At 45.7% G+C, this 23,785-nt stretch overlaps 1 protein-coding gene across 1 annotated transcript in view; it reads right to left on the bottom strand.

Annotated features, from left to right (window-relative positions):
- The window catches only part of TGS1 (trimethylguanosine synthase 1), a 1,067,587-nt gene that overhangs the window by 545,524 nt on the left and 498,278 nt on the right, over positions 1 to 23,785 (bottom strand). The window contains exon 8 of the mRNA XM_069621061.1: positions 12,190 to 12,514. Coding sequence (XP_069477162.1) covers positions 12,190 to 12,514 — 325 coding nt within the window. The remainder of the gene's footprint in view (positions 1 to 12,189; positions 12,515 to 23,785) is intronic.

Genomic DNA, 23,785 nt, shown 5'->3' with positions numbered 1-23,785 from the left:
TTATCCCTGCCCAAACCACACAGACATGACCTATCTGGCTCAACCTTGCTTTTATGGGGAATACGTTTGGCCTGATCATCAGTAATATTCTACGGCATTCCGGTGATTTGATTTTCTCTATAAAAGTTGCAACCCTTGGATGCACGCAGGCGGGGGAGTAGTATTTTAACGATGCTAATTTACATTTTCTATCCAGAATTCGATTTCAACAGCCTGCGAAGGGTCTTCCACTGAGCATTCTAAAGTTTACTCAGGACTGCTACATCCCGCAACTCCCAGCTTTTCATCAGAGCAATCCTGCTAGCGAACTAGCTTGTAGGACCCTTAATAAGGAACCGGCTTGAATCGACCATGCCTTTATCCAGATTAGGGTTCCATGAGGAACAACTCCAAAAACCTCCTTTGGGCCTGGCAGGTCATGCTAACAACTCCCAGTTCATGCCTCAGCACATCGCCTGGGGAACTGGCAGGAAGTCCATAATCTCTCCTTGGGTGGGTATTATGCATGACCGCCAGGCACCCACATGCTGTAGCTCCCCCAAAGATCTCACTACCATAAAAAACAGCCATTTGGATTTTAGTCTCCAACAAAAGGAGACATTTCCACCAAATCGATAATAAAAGCGGAGCAGCCCTCTAAGGCTTGGGGCAGCTTGTTTAGCTATCACATTTATATGGCTCTGCCAGCTTCCTTTTTTTGGAAAAGGTCAGGCCTACATATTTATAAAATGTGGACAACCTCTATTTTCTCCTTGTTGATAAACCAGCTTGGTTTCACATCTCCCTTACCAAAGACCAGGACTTTTCGGGGGCAAATTCAATTTTAGTCCATGGTCATTGAAGAAGGAGTTAGCGTAGATTGGGTTCTGTTCATTGCCAGGCATAAGATCTTTAAGACTTTTCGGCATAAAGCAGGATACCTGATTTGGTTCCATTTTAAAGAGGTGGGATTAGCCTCCTTGAGGCATTATGTGGATTAAAGTCATATAGGAACAAGGAGCATAAAAGCGGGGCTAGAGGGCACCCTTGTTTCATGCCCCTGTTTGTGCTACAATCCCTTGAGTACCCGTATGCCATTGATCCCCGGACCACAGTTGATGTGTACTCATACAACAGTTGCATTAATTGGGGACCCCGATCCGGTCAAGCTTTTTCCATATTAAGTTATGACTGATAGAATCAAAGGCTTTTGACAGAACCAAGAAGGCGGCGAAGATTTGGTTGTTTCTCCTTCTGGTTTATTTCTCCACGACGGTGCTCAGCAATAAGCACTAGTCCATGTTGGAGAAGCCTTTTTGAAAGCCGGCCTGAGCGTCATGGAGAAGTTTGTTTTCCGAAACCCATTCTTCGAATCTCGCCACTAGACATCCTGCAGAAATATGATTTGAGACATCTATGAGTGTGATTGGATGGTAACAATGAGGGTTATACCAGTGCGCCTTTTCTAAACAGTGAGGTTAAGTCATGGGCAATTGAGTTAAAAACCCAGGTCAGGACTGGTCTTGTGACCAGATGAACACCTTGGGTCTTGAGCCATCTGGGCCAGCGGCTTTGCCCTTTACAAGGTACTTCATCTGAGTGGCTATTTCCTCCCCAGAAAAAGGATTAATTCTTGAGCCTTCAACGTGTTTAGTGGCACATTGTTCTCAGAACTCCTTGGAAGTGGGCTATCCAGGTATCCGGCAGGATTGACCCCAAGTCCCATCTTTAATGCCCCCATTCTCGTACCCTTTGCTGTATAATGCACAGAAGGGTCAATAAAGATTCATCTGATTTTTATTTGACAGAGTGCATGGATGGAAATTAGTGACAAAACATTGCGACAAATCCACAGAATGTGTCCCTTCTTCCCAAAGGGGAGTCATCCCTTCTGGGACTAGAAAGGTGAACCCGCTAAGCGTAAAAAACCCCCTTAGGGGACATAGCAAGTTGGATCCCACTGAGGGTGATCCCCCTCCCCTTAGAGGACAGGAAACCCTGGAAAGGGATAGAAGTTATCCTCTCTTTTCCCAAGATCCTTTTTGCCTATATAGGATTAAAGCGGTCTGTTCATTTGAAACTTCCTGTATGAATGGGTGGTATGGTTTCTGACCCTTTGTATTGTTATGGAGAATTCTCATTTCTGTGCCAATTCCCTTTAAACTTAGAGACCTTCAGCTCTTTTGCTGGACTTTAGGACTTTTTAATTTTAACCCTGGAGTGAGACAGACCCCTTCTCTCACTCTCTCGTGTCTTTTGACCAGATTTGGATTATAGGTCTCTGTTAGGGAGAATTCTCGGTTTAGGTTGAATTTCCTAACCTAGTGAGTCCCCCAGCAGCTTTGCTGGATTTCTGGAGTTTGTTTTTTTCTCCTGCCAAGAGTGAGACTCTTTCTCCCACTCTTGGACATGATTTATGGTGTTCCTTTGAATGTTAATGTGTTTCATGGGCTATGGGGTCTTTTACTCCATAGGGTCTCATATGTTTTTTTTATGTGTGTTACACAGCACCCTCCGTGCAATAACACCGGGGTATCATAGTGACCCCCCACCATAGACTCCATACCCTGGGACTGACTACTGTCTCCCAGGGCATGTAAAGTCACCATTGGCTTTACTAGTCCCAAATTACTAACAGAACCAGTACAAACCATATTGTGGACGTACTGGTAGGGGCAATTCGATTGCCCCTGGGTCTGTTATTCGAGGGGGCACTGTCCCGTCGAGTTTTGGCTGGTGGCAGTGAATACTACTTTTTATATTCAACCGCGAATATATCTCTATGGGATTTTCCCATTGTTCGAGGCTAATACTTTTTAACATAGCCTCTAACATACCGCCGGTTTATTTATTCAATATTAATTCATCGGTTGGTATTTTTGCCAGAACTCGGTTTTAAAATGGCGTTTGTGTTCGCCTCTGTAACTCCAAACCAAAGGTCGAGCCCTTTGTTCTACTTTTTGGCGGGCTTCTCCACAGAAGCCTCCAAAAGTGGTGCCACTCTGTCTGGGTACCACAGGGGGTGTGGGAGGGGGTTTAGGCACCCTGGACTGAGTTACCTTGGTAACTCAAGTCGCACTCTTGTGTGATTGGCCCAAGTGGTGAGCCGGCCGGCTCACCACTTAGCATGTTTGATTGACAGCTAGGCTGAGTGAATGGGGGTGTGCTGCATAAAAGCAGGGCTTTTGGGACTGGAACTTCAGAAGTCGCCACAGGACCTGAAAATCCGACGAGGGAGAAGCTGAGTCGACCTGCTAAGACGACACCACCGGTGGAGCCCTGCTGAACCGACTCACCACTTCCCAACGACAGAGGAGATCTCCCTGCTGGAGAGTCTTCTTCCCCTGACTGGTGGGCACAACCAGTTTCCCTTCTTTGCTCGCATCCCAGGACGTCTTGTGGTCGAATTGCCTGTGCCAAGCACTCTGGCAACCGGATAGCCACTTACCACTGGACCGCGAATAAAAGGACCGCTCCTTTTAATTGAGAACTCTGCGGCTGGTTTCTTCCCTGGCAGTGCAACGGACTCCTGCTCTCCTCCCCGACGAGATCCTCTCTTCCTCCGGACGAAGCACCGACTTGCACCCGCTGTCAGGAACAACTGCCCCCGCTGGAGCGTTCTCACCATTTTAAGGTACCGTGTCCGCCAGGCCTCCCTTTCTAAAGATTGCTACAAGGTAACAATAATCCCTTAACCTTCTGGACTGGGCTGGCCGCCTTGACCATCTAACTGGTCCCTTTCTTTTTGGTCCAACTCTTTCTGAACTTTTTGCGAGACTTTTGGGCACTTTCAACTGTGTGACCTTGGACACATTTCGTCCGGAGCCTCTTAAAGTGGGTCCGGCCTTTTTGACTTTGACTTTACGGTTTTAACCTGCCTTCTTCTCCTACTGTGTTCTTCCGAAAGTGTTGGGATCTGTTTCTATCTTTGCTCTGACTTTCTCTCCCTTTTAAACCGATTGATTAGAGTGCCATCTTCGTTAAGCGCTCACCGCTGTCTGAAAAATAAGTGTTGCTTTACTTAAGACTTGTCTAATAATCGTTGAAGGGAGTGTATATCTTTTAGTGACCGTTTTTTTGAACTGCTTGATATTAGTGCCAGTGTGTTTAACTAGATATGTTTTTAAATAAATAATTATATCTCTTTTACACCAAGCTCTGGTCAGTGTTTGCTTGTTCTACTGTGTTCTTTTGACCTATTGTGAATACTCTGTATACTGCCTAACTCTTCTTGAGAGAAGTCTGACTGCTCAGCTCCAGCTACCAGGTAAATCTGGGTGGTACAGACTGCTACCAATTGGGTTTACTGCCAACCACCTGTAGTCTTAAATCTTTTGCAGTGGTCCCAGAGGGAACTGCACAGGTTTCTGCCTAACAGTCTCCTCTGTTTTTGGGCACTGACACAAATCCATAGGCATCTACATTTTGTATAGTGACACACAGCACCTTCAGTGCAGTGTCACAGAGAAATCCTTTAGATTTCTCATAAGGTTTAAATACCTTTTCTTGTGAGAACTACTCTTCCCAAGAATAGTAAAGTGAAATTGACTTTACTTACCTTATCTCTTGTAGCACCCACCATTTTATGTGAAGAGCAGGGGGGTTACCGAGCAGCCCTTTACCCTACATTCTCATGTAACATTTTTTTACGTTACCCTCACTACTTTAAATTGCTGGTGGCAGTGGTTCAATTTTCCTACCATTGTGCTTTTCTACCGCAGGCTGAACCCTCAGCTGCAGTACAGCACCCATGGGTGACCATTTTGTCAAAATGGCCCCAGTCGTCTTCGTTTGCCATTTTCTGTTTGTGAGGTCTTTCTTGAGTTCTACTCTTTACGCTAAGCCAGGTTTGAGCCCTTTGTTAGTTTGGCCTTTTACAGGATTCAGTCCTGAAAGCCGCCTGTGGCTACAGTCTGTCTGGAAGGGCAGGAAGTGAGAGAGGTTACCGGAACTCCCCTGTCCTTTGTCTCTATGAGTGCATGAATGCAACCAGTCCTTCAGGACAGCCACCCTGCTGTTTGAGTGACAGTTTAGGCTCTGCATCAATGGGAGAAACCTGCTTAAAAGGTGAGGGTTTTGGGACTAGAGACTGAGTCAACCACTGGGAACAATATCCGAAGGAACCGTGAACAAAGTTTGCTGCATCCTCCTGGACCTTTAAATTGCCCGATGAACCCCTGCTGCTGTGCTGAAACTCTTTTTTTATGATTTACAAGAGAAGCTCCGGAAGGAACAACTTCTTCCCTTGGGTTAGTGGGACCAACTAACCCCGAGACGAACGCCACTGGACCATCTTCCCTGACTGGATTTACTTGTTTGCTGATGCAGGTAATGAATGCCAGGGGTCAAGAAATGCGTAGTCTAGTGCAACATCTGCAATCCGGTCAGAAGCTCCAGGAGTCGCCTAAGAACCCTCCAGAAGCAGGATGACCATAGCTCAAATCCCCTCACCATAGTGCAGGACTCAAGGATCGAAGGAAGCCCAACGGGTTTCAAAGATATGCAGTAGTGCTGTTGACCGCGTGCTGAAACCGTAAAGTGCAGCTGATCCGAAAATAGTCTGCAGCTGCTGACTATCTCCAAATTGCTGCCGGACGAGTCCTCCAGCTTGTCCCCACGACTGCGGCTCAGAAACCCAAGATCTGCATCGCTGCAACAGGACAGAATCTAGCTGGACCACTCTTCTTCAAACCAGAGGTACTGTTCAGACTTGGGTTACTTAACTCAGTGTCTTTAGGTTTGCTCTTCTCAGTTGTGACTTGCACTGGCTACTTTTGTTAGAGTTGATGTCAACTCTCATATCCACAAGTGTAAATGCTTGTGACCCTAAAACTGACTTCTACAAAACTCTCTAACTTTGTGCAAGACTTGTTAACTACAAAGTGCCTCTGCTCCATAGACTGTGCTCCAATTGACCTTGGCTATCCTGGCTCCCTGCATACTCTTCTAGTCCATTGACTTTGATATTTTCTGTCCCTCATAGGTGATAACTTGTTTTTAGACAGTTATTAGTGGGAAAGGTTCTGTGTAGACTTCATTGGAACATTTAAGTATACTCACATGCCTTGAGAACCTGTTTAACCTTTTTCCTTCCTTTAACCTTTCCTTTCTGCAACCCCAGAATCTATAAAGTGTACTAGTGATGTATAAATGCCATTACGGTCCTTGTGAATGAAGTCACCTGCGGGTGTAGGAAGCATGTAAAAAGCATCTCTAAACAGTATCTAATAAACTAATGCTGATTCTGGAAAAGTGTTTTAAAGTATATTTGATTGTTACATATATTGCCCTTGTTAAAGAACGCTTATTTAAAAATTGATGTTAAAGAAATAAAAAATAACTATTCATAACTGAAATCTTGAGGAGAAATGTTACTTGGTTACTAGTATTTGCAAATTTCATTGCTACCTCTTGAGATAGGCCTGACTGGCATGACTGTTCAGTCAAACTACTAACTTGTGTAGTACAGCCCTATACCAAAAGGTGGGTTACCTAATACCAAGTAGACAGTGTTGTGTAGTCTCACAGTGTTAATACATCAATTCTTGCCTAACATGTATGCACTGTCCTCGCCCGGGGCAGGAGAATATGGGATAGTCCCACCCCTAGCAGAGTGGGGGATTAAGACCCAAGACCCCAAGGTGTGGAGGAAGAAAGAAGGCCCTCACGGTCGGGTGAGAGAAACGCGACCCCCAAGGCAGGGTGAGAGGAACGAAACCTCAAGGGTTCCATGTAATCATGTCCCCGCAAATATGTCTCCTGAGAAAAAAAGTGAAATTTATTTGCAGAGACATTATTACATTGAACATGCGGGGGACACCTACGCAACCCCCCCGATTTATTGTTTTGTACAAGGGGAGTAGGGGGCATCCCAGCCATAATGTCGCCAGTGGCTTTTCCTGGCAACATTATGTATGGGGACATTATGTATGGGGAGATTATTACCTGATACCACCCCAAGGCAACGTATAGACCAAGAGGTGGCCATCAGAAGAGAGTGCTAGAGTTTCCTTGGTGGGGAACACAAGGAGAATACCTAGGGATGGCATTTGAGGGTAAACCAGAACGAGGAAGAGAAGCCATAGACTGACAACCAACCATCAAGGAGAATGGTTTGAGAGACAGTCAGTATGCTTGCTCAAACTGTGCACCTGGGTGAGGAGCCATTTTCTGATGGAGACACCACGGTGGCGGGTCAGAAACAAGCTACCTTTCTTTTGTTGTCATTTCTATCTTTTCCTTTTGGTAGTGGTAGGGCCAGAACCCAGGTTATCATAGGATTCTGGATGGAGAACTTATCTTGTTTTTAAGACATTAGGGACAGATGAGGCCTTGTGTGTAATATTTAAGGGGCGCTAATTCAGCATGCTACCCTGCCCATCTCCTGATCTGTATCTACCACAAGATCAAATGCATACTTTATGAAATACTACATGTTGTATTTCCGAAAATCTACATGTTTTATTGCTGCTATGGCGGTAAATGAATACTGGGGAGCCCTCCAGGTTATCACGAGCTATAATCTTAATTAAATGCATGCCATATTCTGAATGAAAAATCTACTTACCCTTAAATAAGACCTTAGAAAAGTAGTAATAGAAAAGAGGTAGTGAAGGAAATTAATAAAATGACATAGGGACCCCCCCCCTAATTAAATTTTAAAAAGTACATTAAAAAGTATAAAGAGTTTGACTTTTAAAAAATGTCACCTTTAGATCAATGCAATAAGAAAAATAGGAAGTAAAAGATGGTGGAATTTTTAGCATCTCAATTAAGGTCAACTTGTTTGGATGTCAACCGTTGGACATGCAACCATCTCAATATCACAAACTTCCAGTAGAGAGTCTCACATTGCCTATGTTCACTGTGCCATGTTCACTGTCAGTTATGATATGATATATTTTATTTAATCGCGCTCTTACACAGGTGTTTCAGAGCGCGACCAGGCAAAGGGAGGGGAACAGGGGAGAAAACAAAAACAACGATCTTACTAGGCCCAGTGACATTGAGAACGCGCAAGTGCATGGGGAAGGGAAAAAGGGGGAAAGTGCATGGGGAAGGGAAAAAGGGGGAAGTGCAGAGCATAGGAGAGAAAAACTAAATAGTAAGTACATAAATAATTAAATAGAGTGTTAGCAGTGGTAGTGCCGCCTGTAAGAGGCAAAGGTGCTAGGTTAGTCAGATAGGGAGTATCTGATAAGTGCAGAAGAAGAGTGGGTGGGGAACTGTGCGGGTCCAGACACAGGCCCCAGTGCAAGGGGTGGCCCGGAGGCAGTGCAGGGGGATGGAGGGGGAGCAGGTACCTGGGCACGAAGGGCAGCAGGTGGCCAGGTGCAGAGTGCCGAGGGGAAAAAGGCAGATCAGCAGGGGAGAAGCGGGGCAAAGGCAGAAGCGAAGAGGAAGGTCTTGAGGAGCTTCCGGAACCGTAGATGGTTCTCCTCAAGTTTCAAGGTGACAGGGAGGCCGTTCCAAAGGGAGGCCCCGGCCGAAGACAGAGATCTACCTCCAGCTCGTTTCTTTGAAAAACGACTGACCCTGAGGGAGTTAGAGGTAGAGGAGCAAAGGGCTCGAGAGGGGAGGTATTTACGGAGGGATAGTTGAAGGTATTTTGGACCCAGGCCCCAGAAAGCCTTGTGGACAATGCAAAGGGTTTTAAATGTAATCCTTGCATCCACTGGGAGCCAATGAAGGGATTTCAGGGCTGGAGAGATACGATCCCAGGGCTTAAGGCCAAGGACCCGTCTCGCAGTCCTGTTCTGGATTAGTTGTAAAGGGCGGAGAGTAGAGGCAGGTAGATTTAGAAAGAGGCTGTTACAGTAGTCCAACGTAGAGAGAATCAGAGCTTGAGAGACAGTGAGCTTCTGAGGGAAAGTGAGGAAAGGAAGAGTACCTCTAAGGAGGTGCAATATGAAGTTAGATTTTTTTGAGATCACAGATGTGTGGGGAGAAGGAAAGTGTGGAGTCAAAGATGACCCTGAGGTTCTTAGCTTTGCAGGTAGGGGCAGGAGGAGGGCCAAGGGAGGCTGGCCAGAGAGTGAGAGGAAAAGATGGAGAGGGTGTACCAATGAGGAGGATCTCAGTCTTGTTGGCATCTGAACAGAGATCGTTGGCGGCACACCAATTTTGAATGGCGATGAGACAGTCAGAGATGAGGGAAGGAGAGGAGAGGAGGTGGCTGAAGGAAGCCTGAAAATGAGTTGGGTGTCATCAGCATAGCACTGGAAATGTGAGCAAAAGATGGAAATGCAGTATGCGAGAGTTGCCAGGTATTGGCTGAAAAGCCAGGGCGAGAGGTTAGACCCCTGGGGAACACCACAGGTAGAGAGGGAGATAGAAGATAGGAAGGACCCAAGTTGTACCTGGGAGGGTCGATCAGAGAGAAAAGAGGTCAGCCAGGCCAGAGCCTGATCAGTGATACCCAGGTTGTCACTGAGACGATTGAGCACGGTGGTATGGTTGACTGTATCGAAAGCAGAGGAGAAATCAAGTAGGATGAGGACAGAGGGAATGTTGGAGAGCAGGTCTTCACGGATGTTCAGGAGAGCAGTTTCCGTGCTTCTGGCTGATCTGAAGCCAGATTGGTGGTCGTGGAGAGAGCCAACAGAGTCAGAATGAAGGTTAAGCTGAGAGATGGCAAGCTTTTCCAGGAGCTTACCCAAAAAGGTAGTTATGGAAATTGGGCGATAGTTAGCCGGACAAGAAGGATCAGCTGTGGGTTTCTTGAGGAGAGGATGCACAAGGGAGTGCTTCAGAGGGGATGGGAAAGACCCAGAGGCAAAGGAGAGGTTGCAGAAATCGGCAAGGGCCGGAGCAAGGGTATCGATGTGGTCCTTAATGGTTTTAGAGGAACAGGGTGGACCTGTTTTGATGTGGCTTTCATGGATTGGACATGTCTTGCGACCTCATCGGGGGAGAAAAGAGGAAAGGAGAAGAAAGAGGGAGGGTGGTTTGCTGAGGGTGGGGTCAGCAAGTAGAGAAGAAGGGAAAGGAGTGGGAGAGGAGGAGAGAGTGGACAAGATGTCCTGGGTTTTCGAGACAAAGTGTGGAGCCAGGGCATTACAAAGAGCCTGAGAGGCGAGAGGAGGGGTGGCTACTGCAGCAGGGTTGGCCAGCTCCTTGAAGATTTTAAAGAGTTCGGCCGAGTTGGTAGATGCCGCAGAGACACGGGCTTGAATGTGGACTTGCTTCTTAGTACATACAGAGAGTCGATATTGCCTTTGGAGCAGGCGGCAGGCCAGTTTGTCAGGGGATGAGCAAGAAGCCCTCCATTTCCTCTCGGCCGCCCTACACTTACGTTTAAGTGTAGCTAGGTCGGAGTCATACCAAGAATTGCACTTGACTTTGGGCCTCAAACGGATCCTCATGACAGGGGCAAGAACATCAAGAGTGGCAGAGATAGAGGAGTAGAGCAGAGACAGTGCTGTGTCAGGGTGTGAATCAGCCTGGGGTGAAGGAGGGGGTGAGAAGGTGGCAGCGAAAGACTCGACTGACACACGCTTCATGGGCCGGATGTCCGGGAAGGTGGGTGGCAATCTTGGGGTGGGCTTGGCTTGCGGGGAGGAGATGGAAAGATGAGGAACAGGGAGAATCTAGATGGATGTTGAGGTCACCAAGGAGAAGGAGTTGAGAGGTAGACGCCAGGAGGGCGGAGGAGAGGTCTGCCCACTCGGAGAGAAAAGAGGTAATTTGACCAGGGAGCTGGTAGAGAATAGTAACAGTAAGAGAGTAACTAGGAGAGAGACAAAGCCTACAGACAAGGCATTCGAAAGAGGAGTAGGTCTGAGTGGGGATGATGGAGGCAGCAATCCACTCAGGGAAGATCAAGGCTACACCACCACCGGGCTGGGTGGATCTGGGGGCGGAGAGGATCTTGTAGCCGTCAGGGAGGAGAGTGTCAAAGCTTGTGACAGAGCTGGCCGTGAACCATGTCTCGGTAAAACCAAGGACATCAAGGTCAAGTTCTTCTAGGAGGAGGCAGATGTCAGAGGAATGTTTGACAGCAGAACGGGAGTTGAGGGTGGCGAGATGAAGAAGGTTGCCAGCCTTAAAGACGTTCCGGGGAGGGGTGCAAATCAGAGGTACACCCTGAGGAGGAGTGGAGGGAGCATGAGATGGGGAAGATGAGGAAGGGGAAAAGGGCAAGGTAGCCAAGGGAGGGGAGTAGGGTACAGCTGGAGATGAGAGGAAGTTGATGAGGCGAGGGAATCGCCTATCAAAGAAAAGGAGATTGGCCCGAGGACCTTGCACCATGACAGTGCCATTTAGGTAGACATTAATGATGACTCTGGAAGAGTCAAAGGAATCCATACGAACTTCCCAGCGGGTGCCACCATTAATGGGAGAGGAAGAGACAGGACAGAGCACAGAAATCATAGGGGGGGTCCAGAGATCAGGCGAAGGAACGACAAAGAGGATATCAGTGAGGGTTTGTCTGGCAGAAGCGCTGGAATAGGGATCAGCAATGGGGAGACCTGGGTTGGAGGCCAGGATTTCCTTTTTAAATTTATTTTTACCAGACTTAGTGAGAAGGGAAGGATAGTTGATAGTAAAGCAGTTTGAGTAGATAGGAGAAACAGCGCCCTGGGCAGGTAGAGAGAGAGGGGGCAGTGAGAGATATAAGCAAATGCAGCGGTATGGTATAGTCACTGGGCTAATAGGTTACAATAGAGGGCCAAGTGCAATGAAAAAACACACCCAAATTTGACTTTTCAAAACACACCCAAATTTGACTTTCCAAAAACACACCCAAATTTGATTTTCCAAAAACACATCCAAATTTGATTTTCCAAAACACACCCAAATTTGACTTCTCCAAAAACACACCCACATTTGACTTTTCCAAACACACCCAAATTTGATTTTCCAAAACACACCCAAATTTGATTTTCCAAAAACACACCCAAATTTGACTTTTCAAAACACACCCAAAATTTGACTTTCCAAAACACACGGGTTTAAAAGACTCATGACTGATTCCTGTTACAGTGCCTTTGTTGATCAATATTACCTAGAATATTTGGGGTTTTTCCATTGGGGAATTTTCCAGTCTATGATCATTAATTGGGCAAAGGCTTAAAACCCCTATATTCAACCAGTGATTGCAGGTGAAATTCAAGGCTGCTGGAATGGCCTAGAAATTCTGTTCACAGCATTGCCCTATACGTATTCTTACATACCCCATCATTACATAAAAATATAATATGCTCACACCTTCTGCTTCCATCTGAAGATAATCTGGAACGTCCAAGGGAACAAGCTTGCGTTGGGAGTGACTCTCCAGATTCTGTGAGATCTCGGGAGACACAACCTCTCCAGCTTCCTCTGTTGTACAGAAAACAGAGTCAGAGGGTTTTTCATTCTGCGCCAGAGATTCAAGTGAAGAAATCGGCAGGGGGGTGCTGCACTCTTTTCCAGAAGATATTTCTAGTTCTTCAGAGTCACTACCAGATGATGACCCGTTTACTTTTTCAGTAGCAACTGTCTCCGCTGTTGCAACCCCTAATGGATCATCAACTTCTTTTAGGAAAATCTGTACCTGAAAAATATAATGGCCAACATCAAACGATATCAGCTGCACTGAAACCATGCTCTAAGTTACTATGAAAAGTGCAGTGTGCTTTTTTTCACATCACATACTTCACGTTCCAATCTGAGGAGTCTGCACCTGAAAAAAATCATCCTACCATGTTGGGGCAATATAACATCATGCCACGAACAATTCAATTGCATGCAACCTTTGACATACGACATACAATACATATGCATAGAATTCAAACCATTGGGCAAAGTGAATTGATGTCATACTACCTACTTGCCAGTTGCATCAGAAAGGTTGCACCCTGTTCACAAAGAGCAACAGAATGTGCACTCACAGGACCACCCTCCATGCACAACTGAGAAACTAAAGGGTGTAAGGGAGCATTTTCATGCATTTCAAACATGCTTAAATGTGTGAAAATAGCAACCTTTCTACTGAACAGGCACAGTAGGTTTGTGCAATTCATAGAACGGTCATTTCACAATCTTCTTGCAACGGGACAACATGATCCACTGCTGTTCAACTTGAATTTCGAACTACCCCTCCACCCCCCGATAGCCCCGCTTGAAAGCCGCTGCTGTGAAAAGGTATAGGTATGTTTTTGTTTTAAAATTTCCCCCCTTTAAGAGCCAGTAATTGTGAACTATTCTTCAGTAACATATATAATTAGGATAAAAGTATTATATATAGTCTGTGGCACACACTAGAGAAAAATGTCTGAAAGTCGGGAAGCCAGACCATGATTTGCAGTGGCAGAGACCACAGAGAAATGTGCAGGGCACCTATGTGCATAATGTGACGTTTGCATTACTTAGGCTCATGAGTCAGAACAGTGCATGCTCTGTAATCTAACTTATTTGTTTTTTTGTGAATTGAGCCCTTTATTTTTAAAATGTTTAATTTGAATAAAAAATTTGCGAGTCATGGTGAGTGATTCAAATGCTAAACCTCATAACTTAAAAAGCTGCCAAGATTCCTTTATCTACAAACTATTTGTTTGTTTATTCATTTGTAGGGAGCACCAAACTCGTAGGTAACTGGGCACACCGAATACAAGAATACTTAAAGCTTAGGTTACATAGTGAGACAGGTTACATGGAGAGACAGGAGGCAGCAGACATTATACAAGAAGGAATACAACAAAATTATACAGTAGGTGGTACATAGCAGGTGAGTGCAACACACACTAAGTATAACGCACCACAGAAAATCATGTGTCATTGGAACGCAGCCAGTTCAAGGTGTTGCGTCTGAAGCTGAGGAAGGATTGGTTGGATGTGATTGAGAGAAGTAGTGCGTTCCAGGACTGGCCAGCTTTCATTGGGAAGCTGTTTCCTCCGGATTCTTTTAACTTGAATCTGGATATGTTCAGACAGAAAGAGTCCACTGCTTTACAGGGAGCGAGAAGCAAGTAATTTGTTCCTCGAGTGGATTTTGTCCTCCTATGGATACTTAATATATGACAAACTCCCACAGCAATACAATGACCTGGGGGAGGGAGGAGAGCAAGGACACACCACCTATACCATAACATTCTGGAGGACCATCATACCGAAACAAGCTTCCTGCCCTGGTTGTCAATCCAAGCAGAAATGTTTGGCGAACATGTGCAGCAAGGCCCATGTAGTCATCTGGCAAATGTCCAGATACAGGACCCCTCTCTGCTGGGCAGAGGTGGCAGCCACTCCTATGGTAGAATGGGATCTGGGACCCTCATGCACATCCTTTCCAGCCAAATCGTAGCATTCCAAAATGCAGCTGATTCACCTTGAGAAGTGTATTTGGTCACAGCCCTGCCAGCACGGGCGCCAGCATAATCCACAAAATGCTGCCCATTTTCCTCCTATCCCTCATCTGAGAGATGTAGTAGCTGAGGAGCCGCACCAGATGGAAATGTTGCTCTGCCTTAGAAGGTTGAGGCAAAGGAAAAAAGGCAGGAAGATGGATCTTTTGAGAGATACAAGTCTGAGACCACCTTCGCAAGGAAGGATAGTCTCATTCTCAACATCACCTACACATTGAAGAAAAAACAAACAAGGATGTTTAACAGACATCTGGAGCTTCCTCATCAGACACTTGCTCTAACGGATTAGACACATTAGTTCACCCCACATTGGCAGATCCCGGAACCAGACTTAACAAGCCTCAATCAAAATAACCCTGGCTGAATTTCCCACACTGACAGCAGCTAGACCTGCTATGAAATCAGAACCAGGAAGGAAACTTAGTGGCAGACTCACAGTTTACCTGCCTGAGTAGCCGATGGCAACTTCCAAGTCGGAAATCAACATGGTCCCATGCTTATGACCTCAATAGTGCCTACGGGTATACATGATTGCAAGTGAAGAGAAAACAATTGTTGATTTGGACCTTAATGCAGAGGCATCACGGGTGTGTTGCATGGTCCTTTCTCTACCGATACCTTTCAGTTACGGACAAAGTCCCACAATCTGTATCATTCTGGTACCTTCTGACCAACAGGGTACTGTGCTAATATTAGCCTTATGCTTTTTCTGACCTCTGTGACTAATACCAGGGTATTGTCACTGCTCCAATGGGGGGAGCCCCTTCCCATGTGGCCAGGGAGGTGAGGCCGCTACCCGATAGTCCCCCTGGGGAGGTAGTCAGCAAGTGGATCTCATGAGGAGGAAAGCCCTCCATGGAGCCATTGACGATAGCCTTGGGAGAACACAGTATTTACCCCCTTCATTTCTGTCCCCTCTCTCCCTCTTACCACACTCAGTCCCCTGTGGTCCCCCCACACCTCTATGTACCTCTGTAGAGCAGAGGACTCTGTGCACACCAAGAATTCTGGGACAAGGAAGAGTGAGGCCTACCAAGGTGGAGTGCATACAATCACTGGCACAAAGATCAACCAGAGAGCCCAAAGCACACCGCAGAACCAACATAGACGGTTATAGCTCACTAGAGGCAGTCATGGCAATAAAAACCAAAGAAGGACTTTGTACCTCATGAGCCCAGCCCCGGTGGAGCGCGGAACGGAACAATAGCTCCATGGCGAGAGACCAGTGGAGAAGAGGATGAAAATCTCTGAAGGAGGCACGGCTGTCTCTGCTAGGTCTGAGGAGCAGGACCTTGTCTGCTGTCGTGGGAAGGAGAAAACACGACCAGCAAAGCTAAAGAAAGAAGAAACTGCATAGTTGAGGACGGGAGGTAGAACCTACTGCGGCAGAGAGCAGGAAGCTGACCGCGGAAGCAACAGCAAAGCCCTGGCTCCACTGCCAAGAGAGCCTGGAGACTGAGGTAGGGAAAGGGTCGGCCTGGCTGGTGGGACAGAGAGGGGTCCAAAGAAAGGAAAGACGCACACCAATATCCCGGGTGAGAGAAAGGAATACCAAGATAACTATAAAAGCTGGAAATAAACTGTGGACCAGTACCTTGCAGGAGAGTACACCAGGTCTGTTCAGTTGGTCATTAAGTGAAATTGGGACAGTGGTCTCACAGGAGCAACACACCAGGGTTTGGGACCCATATGAAGTCGGGGGAAGCCCTGACAGAAGAGTGAACCTGAAGTCAGGCAAGGCCCACTAAAGCAGTATACAAGGATCAAGGACTCACACAAGCCTAGAGAAGCTTAAAGTTACAGGGCTAAGGTCTACGAGTATTCCGCAAGAACAGGCTATAGAGTGTATGAGAAACCATCTCACCCACCACAGACTACAAGAAAGAGTGCCTGATAATTTCATCATCAAACTCATGACTAGGTTCGCCTGTAAACGAGACAAAAATATATGTGACAAATTGGTTCATTCCAAATTCGCAAAATAAGTACCATGGCTTGGTTTATGGGATCTTAGAACTACCACTGGACATTATCCATGTGGTAACTGCACAGCTTGTAAGTTCACTAAGGAGATAAAAAAAATCTGCATTGGCAGTCGCACCTGGACTCTACGAAACGCAACTAATTGCAAAACTAAACAGGTGATTTACTGTATTGAGTGCCCATGTGGTTTGAGATACATAGGCCAAACTACCAGACCTGCACACAAGGATTTGTGAACAAAGGTCGAGGATACGTTGTAAAAAATTTGACTGCACCTCTAGTAAACCACTACAATGAGTACCAACACTCTGTAGATGACATTACATGGAGGATCCTGGATGTTGTCAAAGAAACTTCAAATGTCCTTGGAAGCCTTCTACAAAAAGAAGCCTGATGGATATACAGACTAGACACTTACCACAGAGGCTTCAATGAGGAATGTTTACCTCCAGCATGACTCGCCGTCTATTTTAATCCAAATACAGATATAGCATCTCTCTGAACCTCTCTTAATGGGGACATCTCTTTTCCCACACTAATACACTACATTGTTAGTGGCCCAATAAGCCGCTTCCTACTTTGGTTTCCTTTAAATGGTTTGCCATGGGTAAATAAATAGGTCTCGGACAACCCTCAGCAGGCTACACATATATTAGAAATTCCTCTATGTGCCGCTTCCAGCTGTTTTCAAAACAAGTTTGAATTTGGAATCAATACCCATTAGAAGGGATATTTCTATTCACATTCACTGGTATGACAAACAGATCTCTGACACGCATACAAATCTGCCCTTTATTGCAGACCTAATGCGCATACATGGCCCCCCTGAAATTGATCTTTTGTATATACATTCTTTTTCTGCGTTGAGCATCGTCAGTAAGTAATTTTGAGCAAATGAAACTCAATTGAACCCGCAACAAGAGAAAACGAAACTGTGTTGCCGTGACTATATATAAATAAACCAAAATGCTGCGCTGCACGAAGCTATATGCGGCTACCTGATTTGTTTGACAGCAGTCAGCACCGGACTGCCATGACAACACCTTCTGTCCATTAGGGATTTTCCACCATGATGACGCACGCTCTAGGACAAAAAATGTGCGAGTGACCAAGGTATGCTTCGCAATCTATTTTATGCTTGACTTTAGGCTGCACATTTACCGATTAGTACAATATGCATCTCCTGATGTTCCTTCACAGTATATCATTGATCCGATGCTTGACACCGCTCATGGCTCCTAGGAAGAACAACCAGTAGTACCAAATGCCGCCATGCGAGTTAATCTATTTGTACAGGATTCCTCTATGAGGTATGCGCTACTGGTAGCAACTTGTCAATCTACTCCATACATAGCGGTTCCCATTCCATGCATTTAATTGTCATTAATTTGACGCCAACAACTGGGCTCATTGCGCTTCATTCACCATTCATTTAGGTCACTGGAACGTGAGCGCTGAGTACGAGAATAATCGAAGACTGTCTGTCAACCAGAAATAAACAGGTAGGCTTGGCTTCAACCTGCAGGAGGCAGCAAACACTAGCCACAATTATTGAATTTGATTCAATTGCTGAAGTATATTATAATTTACAAACGTAACTTTTCACTTGTACACAGGGACATGCCCAGTGCCTTTCCGTGCTAGTATGGCCCCACCTTATTTGAAGAATTTAGTCATCGCGATCCACATTGCAACCGCAGAAATCAGGCATTTCACCATTTCATTTTTCATTTTTAAGTTTATGTTTTTCATGTTGCATTTGATATAGTCTTCTGCAGCACTTTTCAAGAGCTGTGTTCACAGCCTTTTGACACCTCAAACTCCTAAGTTCTGACCAACACCTGTATTATTCCCAGAAATCACTGATTGGGTTATCAGGTTGTCCTTCCGAGACTGGGTTCCCATTGCCCAGAGGACCCCATCATTTTGGAATCCCCCTTTTTCCTTGTCAGAGGCACAGGGTAAGTGTATACTTGGGGAATCATGACATAGTGGGCAGACCAATATAGTATATTGATAGCATCTCTATTCAAGCACTTTTAAGAACTTTACTCTGAACCAGTTTGTTGTCCGCTTCTCCCTAGGATTGTTTTTAATGGCCCGAGGAAGGCACTAGTGGATGCCAAAAAGTTGGCGTGAACGTGCTAATGATGCCCTACGTACAGGAAAGGGCATTGTGAAAATTCAAGATTTTTTGACACACGTAGGCAGATGGAAATCATGAATATTTTCTTATCATGCAAATTGGGTGGTATAATATACAGACCCTTCAAAATGACATGCATTACTTACCGTAATAGCATTTCTGATGATTGTATCTGCTTAGATTCACATGCTGTGCATATAGTCCGACATCCAGTGGTAACCGCAGAGTATTGCAACTGGTCTTTCGGGGATCGAAGGGGGGCGTTGACATGGGTGTGCCTGTAAACTATCCCTAAAGTGACGTGTAGTGTACCCAAAATCCCTCACATGTTGAGGTACCTCCGGTTGTATTTTTTCTGCTATGAGGGAGCCTAATGACTATCGTGAGTACATAAAAGAGAGAAAGTAGTAAGACTTCTATGTTTCTTCCACCCGAGCAGGGAGGAAGGGTGGGCGCATGTGAATCTAAGCAGATGCAATCATCAGAAATGCTATTACGTTAAGTAATGCATGTCTTCTGATGCTAGGTAATCTGCTTAGAATCACATGCTGTGCGCATAGACTAGCTAGCAGTACCCGGAGTTGGAGGTGGGTTGTGAGAAGGAACAGTGGTGAAAAGATATCTTAGGACTGCTTGTCCCACCTGAGAATCAGACCTAGCATAAGTGTCTAGGCAATAGTGTTTTGTAAAGGTGTGTACAGAACTCCAGGTTGCCGCTTTGGAAATGGACTCTAGGGGAACATTTGCAATGAATGCTATGGAAGCCCCAGTGCCTCGAGTAGTGTGCACTCTAGGCTTGAAGGGAAGTTCTCTCTTAGCACAAGTGTAACAGAGTGTGATGCAATTATCAAACCTCCTTGAGATGGCTGATTCAGAGACAGGATCTCCTTCTCTACCAGATGCCACTGAAACGAAAAACTTCTTTCTTAGTGGTTTAGTTCTTTCTAGGTAAAACATGACAGCCCTGCGCACATCTAATGTGTGTAGGCTTCTTTTGACCACGTTAGAGTGGGGTTCTGGAAGAAAGTAGGGAGTTCGATTGATTGGTTCACATGGAACTTGGCAATAAATTTAGGCACAAATCGAGGGTGAGTGCGCAGAACCACCTTGTCTCTGTGGACTGTAACCAAAGAGTCTAGAACTGAAAGGGCCTGTACTTCACTAACTCTTCCAATAGAAGTGATAGCCACTAGGAAGGCTGTTTTATAGGTAAGATCCTTGAGAGTTGCTTATACATAGGCTCAAAAGGAGTCCCCATAAGTCTAGTCAATACCACATTTAGGTCCCATCCGGGAGCCAGGTTAGAAATGGGTGGATGAATCCTTTTAACCCCTTCCATGAAAGCCTTAATAACTGGTATTTTCCACCACAACACCTTCTGTTGTGACGTAGTGTAGGCTGAGAGAGCAGCTAAGTTAACTTTCAGGAAATTAAAAACCAGGCCTGAAGAGGACAACTTGTTCAGCAAGGCCGTAGATGAGGCACTTGAGACAGCCAAAAAGGAACATTAGACTTTCAAGACCTTAAACCAGATTACCCAAAGACCTTCGCAACGTATCTACCTAGAAAAGGGTATGGTCTGGAATTCCACCCACAGCGTTGTCCTCTAGGTAGATACGTGGTGGTGGTGTTAGATCATTGTCCTGAGGACCAGGTGTTTCCTGAACCATACTGGTTTTCAGGGGAGCGAGATTGCCCACGAAAGGAACGATGAGAGCCGCCCCCTCTCTGTTGTGAAGGCCTTTGGGTAATCTGGTTTAAGGTCTTGAAAGTCTAATGTTCCTTTTTGGCTGTCTCAAGTGCCTCATCTACGGCCTTGCTGAAGAAGTTGTCCTCCTCAACCGGCTCGTTTATTAAGGATGCTCGAGTTCCAGGCTTAAACCCCAGAATTCCTCAACCAGGCGTGCCGATTTAGTAGGGTACCTTGGGCCAAGGTCCGTACCGCTGCTTCAGCAGCGTCCAAAGTGTTTTTAAGAATGTTGTAGTTCACTAATGTATAGGCATGTTATAAATGCCATATTGTATCATATTACTTGCTTGCTTTCCGATACAATCGCAAGCAGACGAGTCTGCGCTGGTTCAGGGACTTCTTGAAGGCCCTCTTGCAGCAGGTTCCACTGTATATCCGAATAGCTAGCCAACAGTGTGGTGTTGTTGGCTATTCAGGTGGAGAAAGCTGCAGCAGTTGTAACCCATTTTCCCAGTGCATAAAACGTTTTGCATTCTTTATAAGGCAGTGTCTCACCTGTAGACAGGGGGACACCGGCCCTCTTCCTCGTTGTCGTAACTACCAGGGAATCCGGAATGGCATGCCCCCTGATGTAAAGGGGGTCGGTAGGCGAAGGGTGAAACAACTGCTCTACTCTGGGTTTAACCGCCCATCTCTGAGCTAGTGTTAACAATGAAGGAGCCAGAGGTCTCTTAATAGAGTTCAGTAATGGGATGGCCTGCCTGGCAGGAGACTTTTCCTTTAGTATGTCTTCTACAAAATACGAATCTGGCACAGCCTCCTCTGTGGCGATTTGGAAATGTTCTGCTGCCTTCTTTAAAATAGCGTTAAATGCCATCTGATCATCCACAGGTGAGGCCTGACGGACTGGTGTGGTAGGAGGGGAATCCATACACAGAGCGTCAGGTCCGCTGTAGGAGGAGGGGACGCCCAAGGTTGATTATCAACCAGATGGTTGTCTTCCCAATCCTCCAAGGGATCAGCAGAATCATCAGTAGGGTCCCCAAAAGGATCATCATCCTGTACGTAGGGATTCATAGGAACCTCATCAGTAAGGTCTTAAACATTCTCTTCATGAGGAGCATCAAAGGTCCTCTGAAACTTGACCATAGGCCTATAAGGGAACTCCTCGCGAGGCCTCTTGGGTGCAAACCTCTCTGAGAATTCAATAAACTTCTCCAGTCTGTTCATACACCCCTCAAACCTCTCTCTGGTCCATGATGATGAATCAGAGGAGTCCAGGGGAGGAAAGGGGTCTTCTTGACTATTTTCCCCTCTAGAACGTCGAGATTTTTCTCCTAAAGTCTTCGATAAAGACAAATGTACTCCTTTCGAGGCTCTGGGTGTTGTAATGTGCCTTTAGATGCGTCTTTCGGCAGTTCCTTCTGTTTCAACATGTCTTTTGACTGTTCTTTAAGTTTCACCACCGAAGCAATCCTCACGATACTATCGCTGATGCTCACGTTTACCGGGGTTACAGGGAGGTGTGTAGGTTGAGCCGGTGGCTACATAGTGGTTTTCGGTGCAACCGGGGCCTTAAGCAGTGTCAGTGCTTTCTTCTGATGTGTCTCGACGGCCGCGTGCGTTTTGGTGCTAGCGCCCTTACTCTTGGATTTGGCTGCCGATCATCAAGATTAGCGGACACTGCCGAAATATCTGACGTGACCGCTGGAGCTTTGGTGCGCTTAGATTAGACCATTGAAGCAGAACCGTGAGTTGTGTGCTTTTGTGTGGGGATTGGGTGCGTCCCTGTCACCGGGATGTATAGTCCCCCTAGCAGGACTCTTGCTGTGGAGCGAGAACTCTCCATCGTTGGATCAATGGCTTCCAAAGTGGAGCCTTGGTCATCGCTAACCTCTTCTTCACACTCTGTGGCAGCGGGGGAATACCTCTTGGCCTGCGATATACCGTAGGCCGCCCACCGCTTAAAATGGTGCTTCTTAACAGTTTTGAGACGGAGGAGCTTACAGGCTGCCTCGTTGAGATTGAGGGGTCGACACCTATTGCACAGACGGTGCTGGTCCTTCCACGGAAATGTTGCCTTACAGGAAGGACAAAATTTCAATGGAGTCCTGTCCATAGAGCACAATTGTGATAGCGACGACAAACCAAAGGGAACAAAGAGGGTAAAAGGAAAAGCATTCTTGAAAAGAATATAACCACCCTGACCCCACTCTCCCTACTGTAGAGGCCGGCCAAAAGGCCCGGCCACGTGGTCGGCAGCACCGAACGGATCAACAGTCGTAGAAGTTCTGTAGTCAGCAGTCTTCGGCAGTGGCACAAGAATCAACCGTTCAGAAGAGTGACAATAAGAACAAACGACCGAAGGTCGAGAAATATAACAATAACGCAATGTTTTATGAAGTGCTCTGCATTAAGGCGACCAGATAGCTGGGCAGAAAAAAACAATCAGAGAACTCGACGTGTGTTAGGGATAGTGGTACAGGTGCGCCCATTTCGACGTCCCCTTTGATCCTCGAAATACTATATGCAATACTCTGCCGTTACCACTGGATTTCGGACTATATGTACAGCATGAGATTCTAAACAGATTAACAAGCATCAGAAACAAATTTATAATAATAGGGATTACAGAAAAAAAGTACTCATTCCTGAGATATTGCTTGCATAGTTTGTTACTTTTGTCACAGTACTAGCGTGTATGTTTGTCAATTTTGTCATGCAAATGTATTTGTTTCTATTATTTTCTATGTACAATAATAACACATGTAACTTAATTTTATATAAATCTGTTCTTTAAATAATTGAGATACTATCCGTGACTCTTTGCACAACATGTTCTATCCAAAATAATTGAATTTCATACAATGAATTGAGTTCTTCGCAGCATGGACCTTCTTTTTTTGATTATTTATTGACTCCAACCACGCATGCCTTCATGGGGCACCCCTACAGATGTATTAATAAGGTCTAAACAGAGTCAGGGAGGTCCTGAGATAATCTAAGGGGGACCCACACAGAAGAGAAAGAAACTGGAAGGGCTAGGGGATCCTATACTGAAAGAGGTGCAAGAAGCCAAGTGAAGGGGTCAATAACCCAGTGCATGAAGAGATATTTTGTGAAATTCTAAGATCTACAAACAAGTGTGGCAGGGTACTGAACAAGTACTGAACAAGCCTTGAGGTGACAGTTAGGAACTGGAAAAGGAGCAGGGGAAGAGACTCCCCCTGATATTTGGGAACTGTGTATTTGGAAACGAACAGTCAAGTCTGGCAGGATAATGAACCAGACTTGATGCTACAATTGAAAGTTGGGAAGGGATTTCCCCTCTGACATTTGAGAACTGTGTTTTGTATACGTTTGGGAGAACAGTTGAGAGCAAGAACGTATAAGTTGAAGAATCACTCCTTGTGGTTCCCCATCAAGAACTGAACAACCAAATCTACATCCAGTGCAAGATAAGCCACTTTCTGGATCAAGAAGATACCCAGTTTTCCTTAGTTCAGAGTAGAAAGGATGGAAATAGGTTTGGACACTCAACACTTTATTTTACAAGATATCCGGACAGTGTCATTAGTATTTTTTTTGAGGTAGAGCAACCCCTCATAGATGGGGTGTAAGATAGTTTTTATTTTTCTTTTGCTT

Source organism: Ambystoma mexicanum, chromosome 5q, assembly GCF_040938575.1.
Source record: "Ambystoma mexicanum isolate Mex_15411 chromosome 5q, UKY_AmexF1_1, whole genome shotgun sequence".
NCBI lineage: Eukaryota > Metazoa > Chordata > Amphibia > Caudata > Ambystomatidae > Ambystoma > Ambystoma mexicanum.
This window is presented reverse-complemented; position numbering and strand designations above follow the sequence as displayed.